A 15,184-nucleotide genomic window follows, 5' to 3' on the forward strand; every position below is an offset into this window, starting at 1 on the left:
CTTCTCTCTGGTGGAAAGATAATGAAGAGGGCCTTAACCCGTCCTTGTATCTCCTAAGGTGGTATCATCACTCCCAGACGACCTCAGACCTGGTCCTGACCTGTATGGGGTACCATGGGAGCCAGTCATCGTCACTGGTGTATTGGGTCTACTTATAATGCTTCTCTTCACTGGCCGTCTCTACCAATGTGTAAGCAAAGCACCTGATCGTGACATACTCTGCTGTAATGTTGCCTTGTCAAAGTCGTAGTGCTCTACTAGATTTTGTTGAAAAGTTAACTTAGAGTCCTCCTCTCCTTTGTTGCTTACAACACTGCCTCCACCAGTTCTGTAATACCATTCAAACATGTTGATATATGTGTGGGTTTTTTTTGCATGTAGGCCTACGTACGTAGAACACCTTTTTGATGATCTTAAAGTGTACAGTATACATGTCAGGATTTTTTGTGTATCATTTGATTGCAAAAACTGCTTTGATTTGAACTTCTGCAGACATTGTCTTTCGTCATTTATATACAACTGATTTGCATGTTTGTGTCATTGCAGGTGAAAAGCAGACTCAATGCACGTGAGTACAATTGTACTGGAGAATGTCAATGTCGTTGCAACCTGGACACCTCTGACTCATTCCTCATTATCACTTTATCATTTTGATTTTGTTGCTTTACGGAATCATTTGTGCTACTTATTTTTTTGCAGGCAGAGAAAGAATCATGACAAAACAAATAGAAGAGCTGCTGGCGGAAAGACATAAAATGCTTGATAACCTCAGTGGCCTTCAAAAGGAGGTACTCTTTCATTATATGTCATGCCATCATTTCATGATGTCTGTGAAATATTCCTGTCTCGAATGAAGCATTCCATGAAGTGGTCCCTTGCAATACCGTGGTAAAACTACATGACATGGGTCTTTGACCACTTTTAGTTGCAGACATCAGGTGGTAGAACGACAACCATTGGCCACTCTTGATTATTGAAATACCGGTGAACGAATTGATAATTGGTAACTAATGTGCGGGCAATGAATATGCTTTTTGAATAATTCAGTAAAAGCCAAATCATCATTTAATTCATACAATAGTGCCATTAGCTGTTGTTGTACCACCCTTATGTCTGCTACTAAAAAAAAGTCAATGACCCACATGTTATTGTTACACATCGAAATAAATGTTGGAGTAGAGTTCAAGAATCTGACGGCTAAGCAAGAAGCTGCTTTTAGAATATGTTGTCTCTGAGCGGATAGATGTAAACTGTCCAGAGCTGTAGCTCCAACATGACTTGGATTAGAAGGGCGCTTGTTGATTTTGGACACACAATTTTAACTTTGTTCAGATGGCAGATACCTAAGTTTTGTGTCACCTACAGTAGGTAAATGACAAACTGTGCATTTACAAAGATAGCCTTTACCTTAGCAAGAGGCAAAAGTTTGTGTGTGTGTGTGTGTGCCCGTGCGTGCATGTGTGTGTGCCTGCGTGCCTGCTTGCTTGCTGGGCACATACCAAGCTCATTTGTAACATGTGCTTTCCCATCACAGCATGAAAAGCAGTCTGCCCACCAAAATGGGGGACAGTTGCCTCTCCTGGAAAAGAGTAGAAAACTGCAGGTAAGACAATCGGCAGAGAGAGGCCATTGATGCCAGGAGTGTGCATTCTGTTGAGGTTACTACCATTGTTGTTATTACTGTTGATGTTTTCATTTTGTCATCCATTCCTTGTAGGACAAGGAGCGGGAGCTGAAAGAGACAAATGCTCAGCTCAGGAAGAGGCTTGAAATCCTGAAAGAGGATGTGAAGGCTGAGAAGGAGTCAAAACAACAGATGGAAAAACAGGTAGGCAACTTACAATTCACATAAACTCACGCGCCCTATGGTCATACTCTAACTGCAGTAACTGAAATCACTGAAAAAGAATGACTATAGTAGTTTCACATTCATGTCTCTGTTATTACTTTGGATAAGTCATATATTATGTGTATAAAAGCATGTCGTTTTTTGTTCCAGGTTGCAGAGGCAGAGGAAAACAGGAGACGCTTAGAAGAAAGTGCCATGGCCCTGAAATCCCAAATGGAGCAGGTATGTTTGCATTAGAAAGAGATGGAATTCAACGATGCTCTGGCCATCTTGTTTACCTGAGTCAACTGACTGCAGTGAACAGTGCTGCAGCTGTTCTGTATATGCCCCCATGTTAAATTGATGTTAATACATTCATGTCAATGTTTCTGTACAGGCCACAACAACACTGAAGATCCACAACATGAACTGTGAGCGACTGGAGAAGAGACTTCAGGCAAATAATGAGGAGAAAGTGATGCTGAGGGAGAGTATAGACCAGGTATGGGTTATGCAGCATGCACATGATACATGGGATTTTTCTTAATTGAAGGTGCGCTGTGTAGGATTGTGGCCCGAGTAGGTATTCTACTGTATTGCAACTATGCTGCCTATTGCCAAATTTGAACTTTTCATTAATATTTTCCAAGTAATTAACTAGTATTTACTAGTATGACCTAAGTACAGGAAGTTGTGCAGCTAAAATGTGTGCTTTTTTTGGACTTTGCCGATTGCTGCTCTAAGCACTTCAACCGATATATTAGTGCAACTGCAACCTTTGTGGTCATGTGAACAAATTATCACAATGAAACAAGAGTCCCTCTTTTGTCCTTGATTCATTTGGTTTGGGGTCATTCCATGTGAAATCAGTTACATTTTCGGGGTTCTATCTTGCCACTAAATTAAGGCACACCAAGCTTCATTCAAATCTGTGCTGGTCAGGCCCCAAAATATCATGAATGTGTCACCTGGTAATTAATCAGTCCGTTAGTCAGTCAGCCAGTCCCAATGACCAATTGCATTCCCGATACCGTGTTCGTTTTTTTGCATGCACTGATAACTGCAACTTGGTGCTAAATGTGCTGTTGTTACCATGTCCCTGCAGCTGAGGCAGGAAGCAGAGGGCTGGTCGGAGCGCCTGGCAGAGAAGGAGGAGGAGATGAAGATGTGTGAGAGCTCCCAACACCGCATGCTGGAGGAGCGCACAAAGAAGAACGAGCAGTTAAAGGTGCAGCAGAACCGCCAGGCTTACTGCAGACATACATACTTACATACTTCTGTTTCAGTCGTGTAAATGTGTTTTTCCTTTGCTTGCCATGTTTAGATGGTGTAATTTCCAGGGCTGTAGTACTCAAGTCCGTTTTTTTAAGGACTTGGACTTGTCTTGGACTCACTATCAATTGGACTCGGACTTGTCTTGGACTCGGACACTGATCTTGCCAAATTAGGCTTTTGGACTCGACCGGGTCTGTCGGTATTTTGTTTGGAACATTGGCTGTCATAAATTCTAGAGTAGAGCTTGAAATCCAACAACATAAACGTTTGTCTTCACATCCATGGCATATAGGTTACCTTCAAATATTCTCATTATTGAAACTCATCCTTTTCTTTGTTTAACACTGACCGACATGTGACTCGGACTTGACTTGGACTCTAATCTTTTTGGACTCGGTCTTGTCTCGGACTCTAACATCTTTGGACTCGGACTTGTCTTGGACTTGACTTTTCTGGTCTTGGACTTGTCTTGGACTCTACTAAGGTGGACTTGACTACAGCCCTGGTAATTTCCGTCTTCATCAGAGGGTCACATGGGTGTTGATGTGTGCCATGCAGCCAAAACCTTTTACATGTCTGAAACAAAGGGAAATTATTAACTAGATTTTTTAACAAGAATACATACGAATGAACATAATGCAACTATACATGCATATGACAGAAGCCCCTGGCTGGTCACCACAGTTTTCTAGCCTCAGTAGCCTGGGCTCACCTATATACTGCATGTAACGTTGCCTTGAAGTTTGCATTTTTTTGCAGTGTGGTTAACCTGAATATTCTGAGTGTCCTGGTGTGTGGAGAGTCTGTCTCTCAATATGTGTGTATCTGGGCTTTTGGTCTGTTCAAATCTCGGTGGCAAGTTGTTAAATTCTGGGAAATTCTTAATGAGGTGATGACATGCCTGTGTTGGCCTATTACCTGCTGTGAGACAGTTTGAAACCGGTTTGAAACGCCAGCTTCTGGAAAGCCTCATGTCTGTGGCAGGTTCGCCAGAACATGCTCTATCCAGACTACAACATTCTTACTTGTTTTTTTCCCCCTGCTCGCCTTGCTCTATATTTCCTTATCCATTTCTGAGTCTCTCTTTCTTTTCTTATGCTCTTTCTTTGTTTCCCTCAGGTGCTCAGAGAGACTTTGCTGAAAATGAACTGGGACTCGGACGATGACACTGAGGCCAATGGGGCGGCGGACCGCAACTCGCCTAACGGAGATGGACCAGGTATGGAGTAGAGGGCAGTATTGGTTTGTCTGAAAGCATACATTTTGTAGAATGATCGACTGTCTTAATCCAAAGCACTCTCCTCCGAGTCAAGGTTGTAGTTATATTAAAAACCCTTCATTTCACATTGGGGTATACAGACATAAAGACGCAGACCGGTTTCCATCCGCCATGGCCACCCCTGACGAAGGCCAGATGGATGAAACTGGTCGGCGTTGCTTTGGATTAAGACAGTCATTCTATGAAGCCTGGAAAGGAATAACCAGATGCACCCCTTCTACCTGGAGAAAAGACTTCAGAGCGCTCGTTGTCTTTTTCTTTTTGCCATTGAAGCATACATTTTGTCTTTAAAAGTAAAAGTATAAAACTAATTTTACGTGTTAGTCTTTTTCTATGGACAAGAGGAATACCTCTTATAGGAATACCTCGGGGCCTACTTCTGGCCTGATTTCCTGTCGCTAGTCACATATCAAAGTGTTAGCTGTATGAAGTAGTATGGAATGACACTAGGTCCATGGACTTAAAATCAGTTTTACTTCCCAAGTACATTTTCTGTTCAAGGAATTTGGCTTCGGCAGATGTTGGCTCTCTACACACACCCAAGACATGTAGTGGTAATAAAATGTGGACCATTTCAGAGGTTTATCACTCATGTTGGTTCTTGTGATGAATCTGTGAAAGGTAGCCTTACATGCTGTTTGCATCTCATGAGAGCTTATTGTAGTCTGTTCCCGCTGCTTCAAGACTGAAGCACATCTAAATTAAGACTTCATTTTCTTCTGATGTCCTGGAAGATATGTGTTTTTTGATGGTCTTGTCCTCTTTTTTTCCCTTTTCCCTTTTTTGAAATGAAGTTGTAGCACACCCTAGTGGTTCTGTCAGATATGGGAATGAAGGATAGGGTCAAGAAAAAATGACCTCTTCGTCAGTCATTTGTAGTAGCTCCTTCATTGGCGAATGCAAAATATTGTTCAGGAGAAGGAAATATTCAAATTAGATTTGATATTCTGAGATTTTGCATTAAGTGTGTAACTGCATTTTATTACTTTTTATTACTTGTTACACTCTGTTAGCGCTCCTGTCTTGCACTTTAATGTTTGTCCCGTTAATGTTAGTTATGTAAACATCTGACTTTGCATGGGATGGAGAGACACGTAATTTCAATTTCCTTGTATGACTTGTGCATATGAAGAAACTGACAATAAAACCCACTTGACTGGATTGACTTATTTCTCACAGATCACCATCAACAGCAGAAAATTGAGAAACTCGTCTACGCTGCCAAGGTATGTTTTTCATTTTAGGCGTTATGGGACAATAATAAGTGTGTATACTATGCAAGCGACATGATATGCTCAGTAAACAAGGGTTTCATCTTGACGTTCACAGCTGAACGCAGACCTGAGATCCCTGGAGGAGGATAAGAATAGAGTGGTTGCCAAGCTCGCTGATGAAATTAAGGCCAAGGAAGACCTCCTAGGTAGGTAACACAGAGGTGTGTGTGTGTGTGTGTGTGTGTGTGTGTGTGTGCGTGTGTGCGTGTGTGTGTGTGTGTGTGTGTGTGTGTGTGTGTGTGTGTGTGTGTGTGTGTGTGTGTGTGTGTGTGTGTGTGTGTGTGTGTGTGTGTGTGTGTGTCATACAGTGCTGTGAAGCTCAACTAATATTAGTCTTTTTCATGGTATGAAAAAAGCTACTATGAGAGGCAGTGGTGCGGGTGACAGCTGAAAATAGCTTTGAATAATGTTGGCATTCCCCAAGGGATGTAGACCTTAGTTAGTCCTTATACGAGAGAGACAGTCAGCCACTGAAACTATCTGTGTTTGCTTAAAGACTCTGTATTGTGGTTTGGTAGGCTTGGTATTGTGGTCCATGCCTATACACTCTTTCAACCTCCATGTTTGGTTTGCTTTCTCCCTACTCCATTATGACAGAATGTGCTTAAATCATTAAACAAACAAAAATGTCATGTGACGGATATTTCTATTCATATTGGGGTGTGTGAAGAAGAGTTTTGCCAATACTTACTCTCCTGTTCTGTGTGATGGGCAATGGCTACCATGTTGTAGAGCTGGACAATAAATGGCCATGGTCAGTGAATGGAATAAAATTGATGTCGATCATGTGGATTGGTCATAATTTACTCAGACATGACTTGAAGTTATTCCCTTTATTTTAGGCACATGTGTGAGAGGAGAACTCGTGATACAAGTCGGAATTGGAAAATGAGAATATACCATGTGATCATTAATAAATTGATCATGTCTGTGATTGGCATGAAATTGATGGTAATCATGACGATCAGTATGGGCCTTAATTTAATCGGACTTGAAGGGGTTCTCTGTAGCTTAGGCCTATGTCATGATCTCAAACTGCCAGTGTCAAGGGAAAATAGGGATAGCAGGGTGGCCGCGGGTCCTTTAAAAGTCTTAAAAAGTCTTAAATTTCATTTTCGCCAAATAAGGCCTTGAAAAGTCTTATTTTGTCTTAAATTTTCAACCCAAATGTCTTAAATTTGTGGAGCTTAATTTAGGGAGGAATAATTATGTCAGCCATGTGATGAACTTCGCGACGGAAATCGGGAGTTGTAGCCATGTAGTGTAATTTAGAACGCATTATTGAATTTTATGTAGTGTAAAGTTTCATTGTGTATAGTTTTGTTTTCAAACGGCTACATTAATGTAAATAACCAATTGTTTTTTGTGCTTCATTTGAACCTGTGTATGATCTTGCGAGTTGGTCCTAATTTCATTTGGAAAATGGTATTGAAAAGTCTTAAAATGTCTTAATTTTGACTTGCTAAAACCTGTAAACGCCGCGAGTTGGTCTTAATTTTATTTGGAAAATGGTATTGAAAAGTCTTAAAATGTCTTAATTTTGACTTGGTCAAACCTGTAGACAATCTGGATAAATGCCTGCATTGGAAAATGAGAACATACCATAATCATTTTGTTTTGTCGTCCTCCCTAGATTGTGCTATGCTTTTTGAGTCCGATTGTAGATTTGTTATTACTCTTTATCACTCTCATCAACGGACTGTCATATTGTTACCTGGTCCCCTGGAGGGGGTTGGTCAGCAAAGGGCTGGAACAAATACTGGGTTCAGGAATCAGGATTGTAACTTTTGAAGCCAGACTACCCAACACTTTGTCTGCTTGTCCGCTGACAGTGTACAGATGTATTCTGCAGGTGAAGCCAAACACACACCTCTTATGCACACACGTATGTGTCAGGTGATATTAATAAAAGTATAATAAAAGTTGCATGCAGTGTTGGCTGGGGTCCCGGTTGCCATCTCTGATGTAGGCTTGATACTTTTGTAGTGCCTGTGTGACTGCCAAAGCAGGGCTGTCCTATTGTTTTCAACTGCTATGGTGGCTTTGCTATGTTGGATAATTTTGTTGTGCCTCTTCTTATGTGCGATTGTGTGCCTGCCATATTTTTTTTAATTGTTATGTTGGCTTTTTATGTTGAATATGAGTTTGTGTGACCCTGATCGTGCTTGTGTGACTGGCAGAGGGCATCGAATTTCTGGAGAAGGACACAGACAGGTTGCAGAAAGAGAGTGTCGCCTTCGCCAGCGAGTCCCAGAAGCTGGAACAGAAACTCACCATCATGACGGAGATGTACCATGAGAACGAACTCAAGCTGCACAGGTGAGGGACGCACGCACACACACACACCCACACGGGGCTGTCATCATGTTTTAGCGTATGTATGGCACGCTAGTGCATTCGGCGTGTTGGTGCGACGCCTTTTGAAGTTAACGCGTGCTCCTCAGACGCAACGGTAAAGCGCTTTCATGCACTTTTGACACGTGACGAGGTTTGCACAGTTTTCCCGCCGTGTCTGCGATTTTCTTTTGCCACAGCGCATTTCTGTTGCTAAACGCAAATATGCTTTGCTGTGCCCTAACCAAAACCATCCCTAAACCTAACCAGTCAGTAAAGCAGTGTTTCTTCTGCTATACTTTTACCAAGAACAGCGACCTTTGGCAAATTTCTTGCTAAATTGTGCCTAAACCTAACCGGGCGTTGTGGAGCACGCCTTAATGTGCAAAGGCGTATTGGACACACGCAATAGTGGAATTAAATCAGCGTGTCATCTATATGCAGTGTATGATGACATGTTGCCCACACACACACACTCATTCACATGAAGGGTGAATAAATGATTTTACTTGTGTAATGTATTTCCTGAGAATTTCAAATTGAAATGTAGCAATATTTAGGGCCAAAATTATGCATTTGGTGTAGGAGGTTGGGGGTGGTGGTTAGCAGAAAGGTTTGGGAGAACCACTGATGTAGGGAGAGATGGGCGTTATACACTATATAGTAGTGGTGTCAACAATGATCGATTCGGCGATCCGAATCGATGCGGGGCATGGACGATCCAGAATCGATCCGGGAAGTTCCAGAATCGATCCGGCATTTATTTATAAGTTTCAATTACTTCCATGGATATTTCGGGACCAAATGAATGTTAAATTAAATAAAAGCACTTCAAAACATTGCAAGACTGATACAGACCGATACAAAAAACAGCCACTAAATTGTTGCTCAGTATCTGACTACTTGTATTGCCTCATCATGGCTGATTAAACATTTGCTTTGCGTTCAGTAGAAATGTAATGCATTGCAATGCATTGTAGAATTGAATCGGATCGGATAGGATTGGATCTAATAGAATCGAATCGAATCGGATCTACTACCTCCCAAATCGTGATCGAATCGGCTCGTGAGGGCAGTGCCAATCCACACCACTACTATATAGTGTACGTATCTTGTTCCTCTCTCCTTAGGATGCTGACAGTGGAGGAGAGGGAACGGCTGGAGAAAGAGGAAAAGCTGACTAAGGCTGATATGAAGATATCCCTCGCCGCTGAGGAGAGGAACAACTACAGGTAAGACGACAGTACACGAGCAGAACAAAAATGAAAGGGAAGATAGGAACGAAAATGTGTGTCATGTTACGATCCTTCCTCCCAGCCATTTCCCATCATTTGTGACCCCTGCATAGGCAGGGAGTGGCTTGACTAGGGTAATCAGTGATGCGCAACCTGGATTCATTAGTTAGAATCCAGTACCACATGTTCTAAATGACAAGATTTACCTGTCCAAGTAAGTTATTCAGCATTTCCCAAAGTCTATTGTATGAGCCTTGGAAGTGTGTCAGCCTAATTAGTCACGCCCAGTGATTGGATACTCCACAGAGTTCACCAAAGAATATCCAATCACTGGACGCGATTGCAAAGGCTGATACACTTTGTAGGACGCACACTAGACATTGAGAAACGGTCATCATTTCGAATAGGCGACCACCTGGTGGAATTGGACCGGTAAAACCAGGTCATGTGGAATATCTGGCACTGGATTGTAACTAATGAATCCAGGGTGCCCATCAGTATGAGTAATGGAGTGTACTTGTGCTCTGGTGGTGGCTATTTAACCAGCTGTCTCCTGATCTTTAGTCGGGCACTTTTGTAAGACTTGGTTAGGCACTTGCGCGTCTAGGTTCTGTTTAACTTGTCTCTTTTCTGCAGGTTCTCTTCGGATTTCGCTCTCCCTCTTGCTATTGTTTGCCTCTCTCTCTCTTGCTCTCTCTTTTCGGCTCTATATTTTCTGGACTGACTCACTGATGCTGACACCAGCATTGCATGCACACACTAAACACTTGACAGCACACTAATCATCTCCCCAGACCATTTAAAATAAACTACCTCTGTTGCAAACTAATTTATTTTGTTGTCTGTGTCCCGCTTTATTTATGAGGGCAGTCATGGGTAAGCGGTTGCTGGTTTGATTCCCGACACCGCCAGGTGGGTGGGGAGGAGTGAACAACCAGCGCTCTCCCCCATCCTCCTTCATGACTGAGGACCCCTGAGCATGGTACCGTCCCTAAGCACTGCTCCCTTGGGATGCCTGTCGGGCTAACCCCTTGCACCAGCAAGGCATACATATAATTTCGTTATGCACGGTGTGCTGTGCAATAGTGACAATGAGAATTTTCCAGTGGGACTTTTTCACTGGAAAGAACAGAGTGAGAACAGAGTCACATCTGTGCTGCTCCGGCTTTTCCTTTTCAGTTTAAGAAATCTTGACACTGCGTTGGTACGCCAGATGAGAACACAGGAGTGTGTGGAATTACACCTTTGTTATGTATACATTTTCTGAGTGTCTGTCTGTATTCACCATGACTCGTAAGATTTGTCTGCAAATGTAATTTGCTTGGTTGTCTACCAAATGTGTTGTCTACATCCATTTAATTTCCACCAAACATGAGCAAGGTCAAAGTATGTGGTTCATAAATGCTGATCCATTATATTGCCATACCTATGATGTTTGAAGATATAGTGTTTCACCTACCACCTCTTTGAAATCAGGATAAGAGCAGAGGAACTTAAAGACGAGATTGACAGGACCAACCAGGCCTATAAAAAGCAGGTGGGTAAACTATTACATACTGCCTAACGTAAAAAAAAGTAGATCAAGTATATATATGAAGTATAAGTACCAGATGTAAATATGAAGTTTAAGTGTATCTGATTTGTTTTCCTTCCCCAGATTGCATCACAGGAAAAGAAGGCTCATGACAACTGGGTAAGTTATTTAATTGAAGCGTCCTGTATTTTTATTTCTGTGTGGAGGCAAGGTGACACTGCACAAATAGATGAATAAAAACATATACATTTTCTATGCATCATCCATTGTGGACTTTCATCAGGATTTCTTTCTGCTGACACTAACCGGTTTCAGTGCAGCTGCTCTCAAATGGTCCTTCAAGGCCTTATCTCGCATATCGCCTGTTTTTGTGTCATGTCACAGATTACAGTGTGAAAATGACATCAGGTCAATAAAGCTTGTCAGCATGATTTACCTGAAACTTAATAATACCATCTTGATTTGCCTACAACCAATTAATTATTCAGTGTAAGTTACAGACCACATGGATGGGATTGTATTTCTGTTTCTTTTTGGTTGTTCACTAGTGTAAGGCCTTCGTTACACAAGTGCGGATATTTTTAAAAACAGATTTTTTTTTAAAAAAGTAATCCCTTAACCAAATTTGATCCCGTTTACCCAGCATGAGGATACAAATATCTCCACTGTGACGGGTGTTGTCTTTGAAAACTGGTTTTCGGGAATGTGTAAACAGAAGGCCCAAACTGTCCCAATGTACAAAAATATTGCATATATTATTATATATAATTAATATATATGCGGAAACGGGGTCTAAAAGTGTAGATCTCCACAGCAGCAGCCACAGCAGCATCAGTACTCGCACAGCTGGTTAACAGGCCTGATGAGATATGTGAATGTGAATGTGAATGAGCTTCAGTGTGGTTTGGTTCAGAGCGTCTCTTGTGCTTGTTACAGTTGGCTGCTCGAGCTGCTGACCGAGACCTAGCAGACATCAAGAGAGAAAACGCTCACCTCCGCCAGAAGTAAGTGCCTTTGCACGCTGTGTGTGTGTGTGTGTGTGTGTGTGTGTGTGTGTGTGTGTGTGTGTGTGTGTGTGTGTGTGTGTGTGTGTCTCTGTGTTTGTGTGTATGTGTGTACGTATCATTGTGTGTAGATAGAATTAATTCTGGCTTTCTCAGTTTTTGCACTGCCAGCATATGTCTGTACATGCACCAAGAATTAGATGCTCTCTCAGTCTGTGTGTATGCATGCACTGACAGAATTATATGGCGAGTTTGTGTGTGTGTGTTCATATTATGCTGTTAAGAAACTGAGAAGAAAGGTAAGAATATGTGTATGTTAACCTTGTTGATATTCTCCCATCAGGCTGACTGACTACCAGTTTAAATTGGATGTGCTGGAGAAAGACCCATACGCTCTGGATGCTCCAGGACGACCACTATTCAGAGGTGAGCTGAGCACACACCACAGAAAGAAGGTTATTTACAAAAAATATAAATTATAAAATTACATTTTATTTTCCTGTGTCCTCAAAGCATTTAGTACTATTTGTGTTACAATTGACGTAGATGATGTGATTTCTTTTATCAGATCAGATTTATATGAATGTTGAATTACATAGGAATTAAGTAGTTCAGGAAACAGGCTTTTTCTTCAAGCTCCTTAAGGCTTCTGAGCTTTACTAATAGCCCATTGTGAGAGCACCCGCATAATGGCTAATAATGACATAATAGCAGTTATATAGCCATGCACTGCAGCCACTATATTCCTGTCCATAGCTGTTAACTAACTTCATGACTGACTAACCATTTAGTCTGTCAATACTAAAACATTATTATCTGCCCAAAATCTCTTCCAAAGCTGTTAGCTTTTCATATGGCTCAGGAAGAATTATTACCGGTATGTGTATCTTTTTGTTATCTTAAGCATGCGCTGAAAAACACACACTTTAACTTTGTCATTACTTAGTATAAATACAGAACAACAAAATGATGTTAGCATCTAATCAGAAGTGCAGATAGTGGGAGTGAAACAAATGACAGATAAATGCTGTTTGTTAAAGTAGTATTCATTCACAGATGCTGTGCAGTTATGCAGTATCCAACTGGTGCAAGTAGATGGTTAGCAAGTCGAGATGCACAGATAAATAGAATGTTCAATAGTTCTATGCAGTATATGTACAATGGAATGGGAGAAGTATGTACAAGTAGAGCAAGATATGACTGCGGTTGTGTGTCTGATCTCCTTCCCTCTCTAACCTTCTAAAGGAGAAAGGTCACCGTACGGCCCCTCTCCACTGGGCCGCCCCTCCTCCGAGACGAGAGCGTTCCTCTCCCCGCCGACCTTGATGGACGGCCCTCCGCGTCTCTCTCCTCAGTTTCCCATGGGCCCTGGCGGCAGAGGTGACCACATCAAATTCCTCCTCTTGACTCCACCCTCCTCCCCCTGCAACTACTGGCGGGTAGCACCAGAGTTATGTACAGCAGTGGTTCCCAACCTATGGGTCGGGACCCACCTTATGGGTCGCCAAAGATCCACAGGGGGTCGCGGAGCCCTCTTGATTTTAAGGGGTTTCATTTTAAATATATATATCCCATGATGAATAAAAGACAAAGCATTTAACTAATAAATGCATAGAAGCAACAAATTGTAAGTGCTACATTAAACATTTATTCAAAATTTGACCATAGACGAATTGAGGAATAAAATAACTAAAATTAGTTTTCGCAGGAAACAGAGGGCATCTTGTGACTCAGTCTCGTGCGGGCGATCGCGTGCTTGGGTCACCAAAGCTTACAACAGTAAAAACATGGGTCCCTGAAGAAAAAGGTTGGGAACCACTGATGTACAGTACAAGTGCAAGTACTGTTATGGATGTAATTACAACACCCGTAGTATGATAATACATAGTTGCAGTGTTGTAATTACATTTCTTAAAGTATTATTACTTCTGCTTTATACAACACTGGGAAATACCAAAGATGTGCAGAGACCCTGTGTGCTGTACATCATACATACATTCATACATAGGACAGTGTTCCTTACCAGGGCATGCTGCATGCTATGCCATGCAACCTGTTTTATTTTTGTCGCACTGTATGTGTATAGCTAACCCTGCATCATGTAGCTGATACCGTTTGCTTGGATCATGTAGACAGACGGCAGATGCTTCCCACTCTAGCAGCCAGTTACTTACCCTAGCAGTCAGAAGAGGAGAGGTTCAGAAAAATTAAAAGAAATAAATCAACCAGTATTTTCCTAAGTACTGGCCAATTCAGATATCTAATTCCATAACTAGGCCTGTATTAATTTGCCAATAAGTAAAGCCATTCATGTACTGGTTTACTTCAATTAATAATGGAATCTGAACGTGCTCCTGCTGACCATAGGTCGTAGTTGTAGATTAGCTCTCTATGTGACAGGATTGTTTTCACGCTTTGCCATTTAGCGGGTAGCGTAAGCCTGTAGCATTGTTCCTGCAGAGTTTTCACGTTTCATGATCTCATTGGCATTGCGCTGCTTATTTTACCCCCCTCCCTCCCTCTCTTTTCCATTGTTTTTCCTTCCTCACTTCCATCCACTGTACCTCACCCTTGCGTGGGCCCTGGATGTCTCATACTCAATATCACTCTTCTATCTGTCTGAAGTTGGGGTTTCTACTCTACTCTTATGTTTCCCTTTTCGTGAATTCCTCCCCTCCCATCCCCCTTTCATCTGATATCCAACTCTTTAATCAATCCTCTCTTTACTTTTTTCTCCTTGGAAATCCTTCTGACCATCTTCATGTCAATCCATTTCACTACTACTATTGCTTTTCACTTTTTTTTCTTTCTTTTTTTTTCTCTTCCGGATCTTTACTTCCCCACGATTCCTCACTCTTTTTCCTTTGAAAACGTTGGACAATTCTTCATCTCCCTCCCTCCTCCTCATCCTCCCCCATTTTCATCATACTTCATTCTCACCTTTTCCCTTGAAAACCCCTGAAAACTGTTTGTCATCTCCATGCTTCCATCACCCACCGTAATACCTTGTCCATTTTGCACATTGCTTCCCACTTCATCACTACTCTCCCACCTCTCCCTCCTCCTCCCTCCTCCTCCTCATTCTCACTCTGGCTGTCTCATACTCAGCGTCCCGCAGCCTGGTGGAGCCCCCTGGTGGCGGGGGTGAGTATGAGCGCAGTGGCGGCCCCCACTCAGACAGCGGCTCGTGCTCCCCCACCTGGGAGCAGGTGCGCAGGGGCCCCCCAGGTCCCCCGGGCCCTCTTCCTCCTCCAGGTACTGTCACAGTCACACCCCCCCCCCCCGCGCCCCTCAGAGACCTATTGTCTATGGCTTCAACTTGCCCCCATGGTGTTAACCCACCTCCTGAACAATACCTCCTTCCTCCTACAGGGACATTCTTGGTCACAGCCCCCGCCCCATAGAGAGCTGTTCCTCATGA

The 15,184-nt window shown here is 42.4% G+C and overlaps 1 protein-coding gene across 5 annotated transcripts in view; it reads left to right on the forward strand.

The window, feature by feature from the left end:
* The window catches only part of mia2 (MIA SH3 domain ER export factor 2), a 31,874-nt gene that overhangs the window by 9,065 nt on the left and 7,625 nt on the right, over positions 1–15,184 (forward strand). For 4 of the 5 annotated variants that reach the window (XM_063183608.1, XM_063183611.1, XM_063183609.1 and 1 more), the window contains 19 exons: positions 59–190; positions 547–568; positions 700–788; positions 1,535–1,603; positions 1,718–1,828; positions 2,000–2,071; positions 2,226–2,330; positions 2,934–3,056; positions 4,223–4,322; positions 5,562–5,608; positions 5,712–5,802; positions 7,837–7,975; positions 9,121–9,222; positions 10,702–10,762; positions 10,883–10,918; positions 11,696–11,763; positions 12,107–12,189; positions 13,009–13,143; positions 14,872–15,018. In XM_063183608.1, the coding sequence (XP_063039678.1) occupies positions 59–190; positions 547–568; positions 700–788; positions 1,535–1,603; positions 1,718–1,828; positions 2,000–2,071; positions 2,226–2,330; positions 2,934–3,056; positions 4,223–4,322; positions 5,562–5,608; positions 5,712–5,802; positions 7,837–7,975; positions 9,121–9,222; positions 10,702–10,762; positions 10,883–10,918; positions 11,696–11,763; positions 12,107–12,189; positions 13,009–13,143; positions 14,872–15,018 (1,732 nt within the window). The remainder of the gene's footprint in view (positions 1–58; positions 191–546; positions 569–699; positions 789–1,534; positions 1,604–1,717; positions 1,829–1,999; positions 2,072–2,225; positions 2,331–2,933; positions 3,057–4,222; positions 4,323–5,561; positions 5,609–5,711; positions 5,803–7,836; positions 7,976–9,120; positions 9,223–10,701; positions 10,763–10,882; positions 10,919–11,695; positions 11,764–12,106; positions 12,190–13,008; positions 13,144–14,871; positions 15,019–15,184) is intronic. The other variant, XM_063183607.1, reaches the window with a different exon arrangement.

This window comes from Engraulis encrasicolus, chromosome 19 (assembly GCF_034702125.1).
Source record: "Engraulis encrasicolus isolate BLACKSEA-1 chromosome 19, IST_EnEncr_1.0, whole genome shotgun sequence".
Classification (NCBI taxonomy): domain Eukaryota; kingdom Metazoa; phylum Chordata; class Actinopteri; order Clupeiformes; family Engraulidae; genus Engraulis; species Engraulis encrasicolus.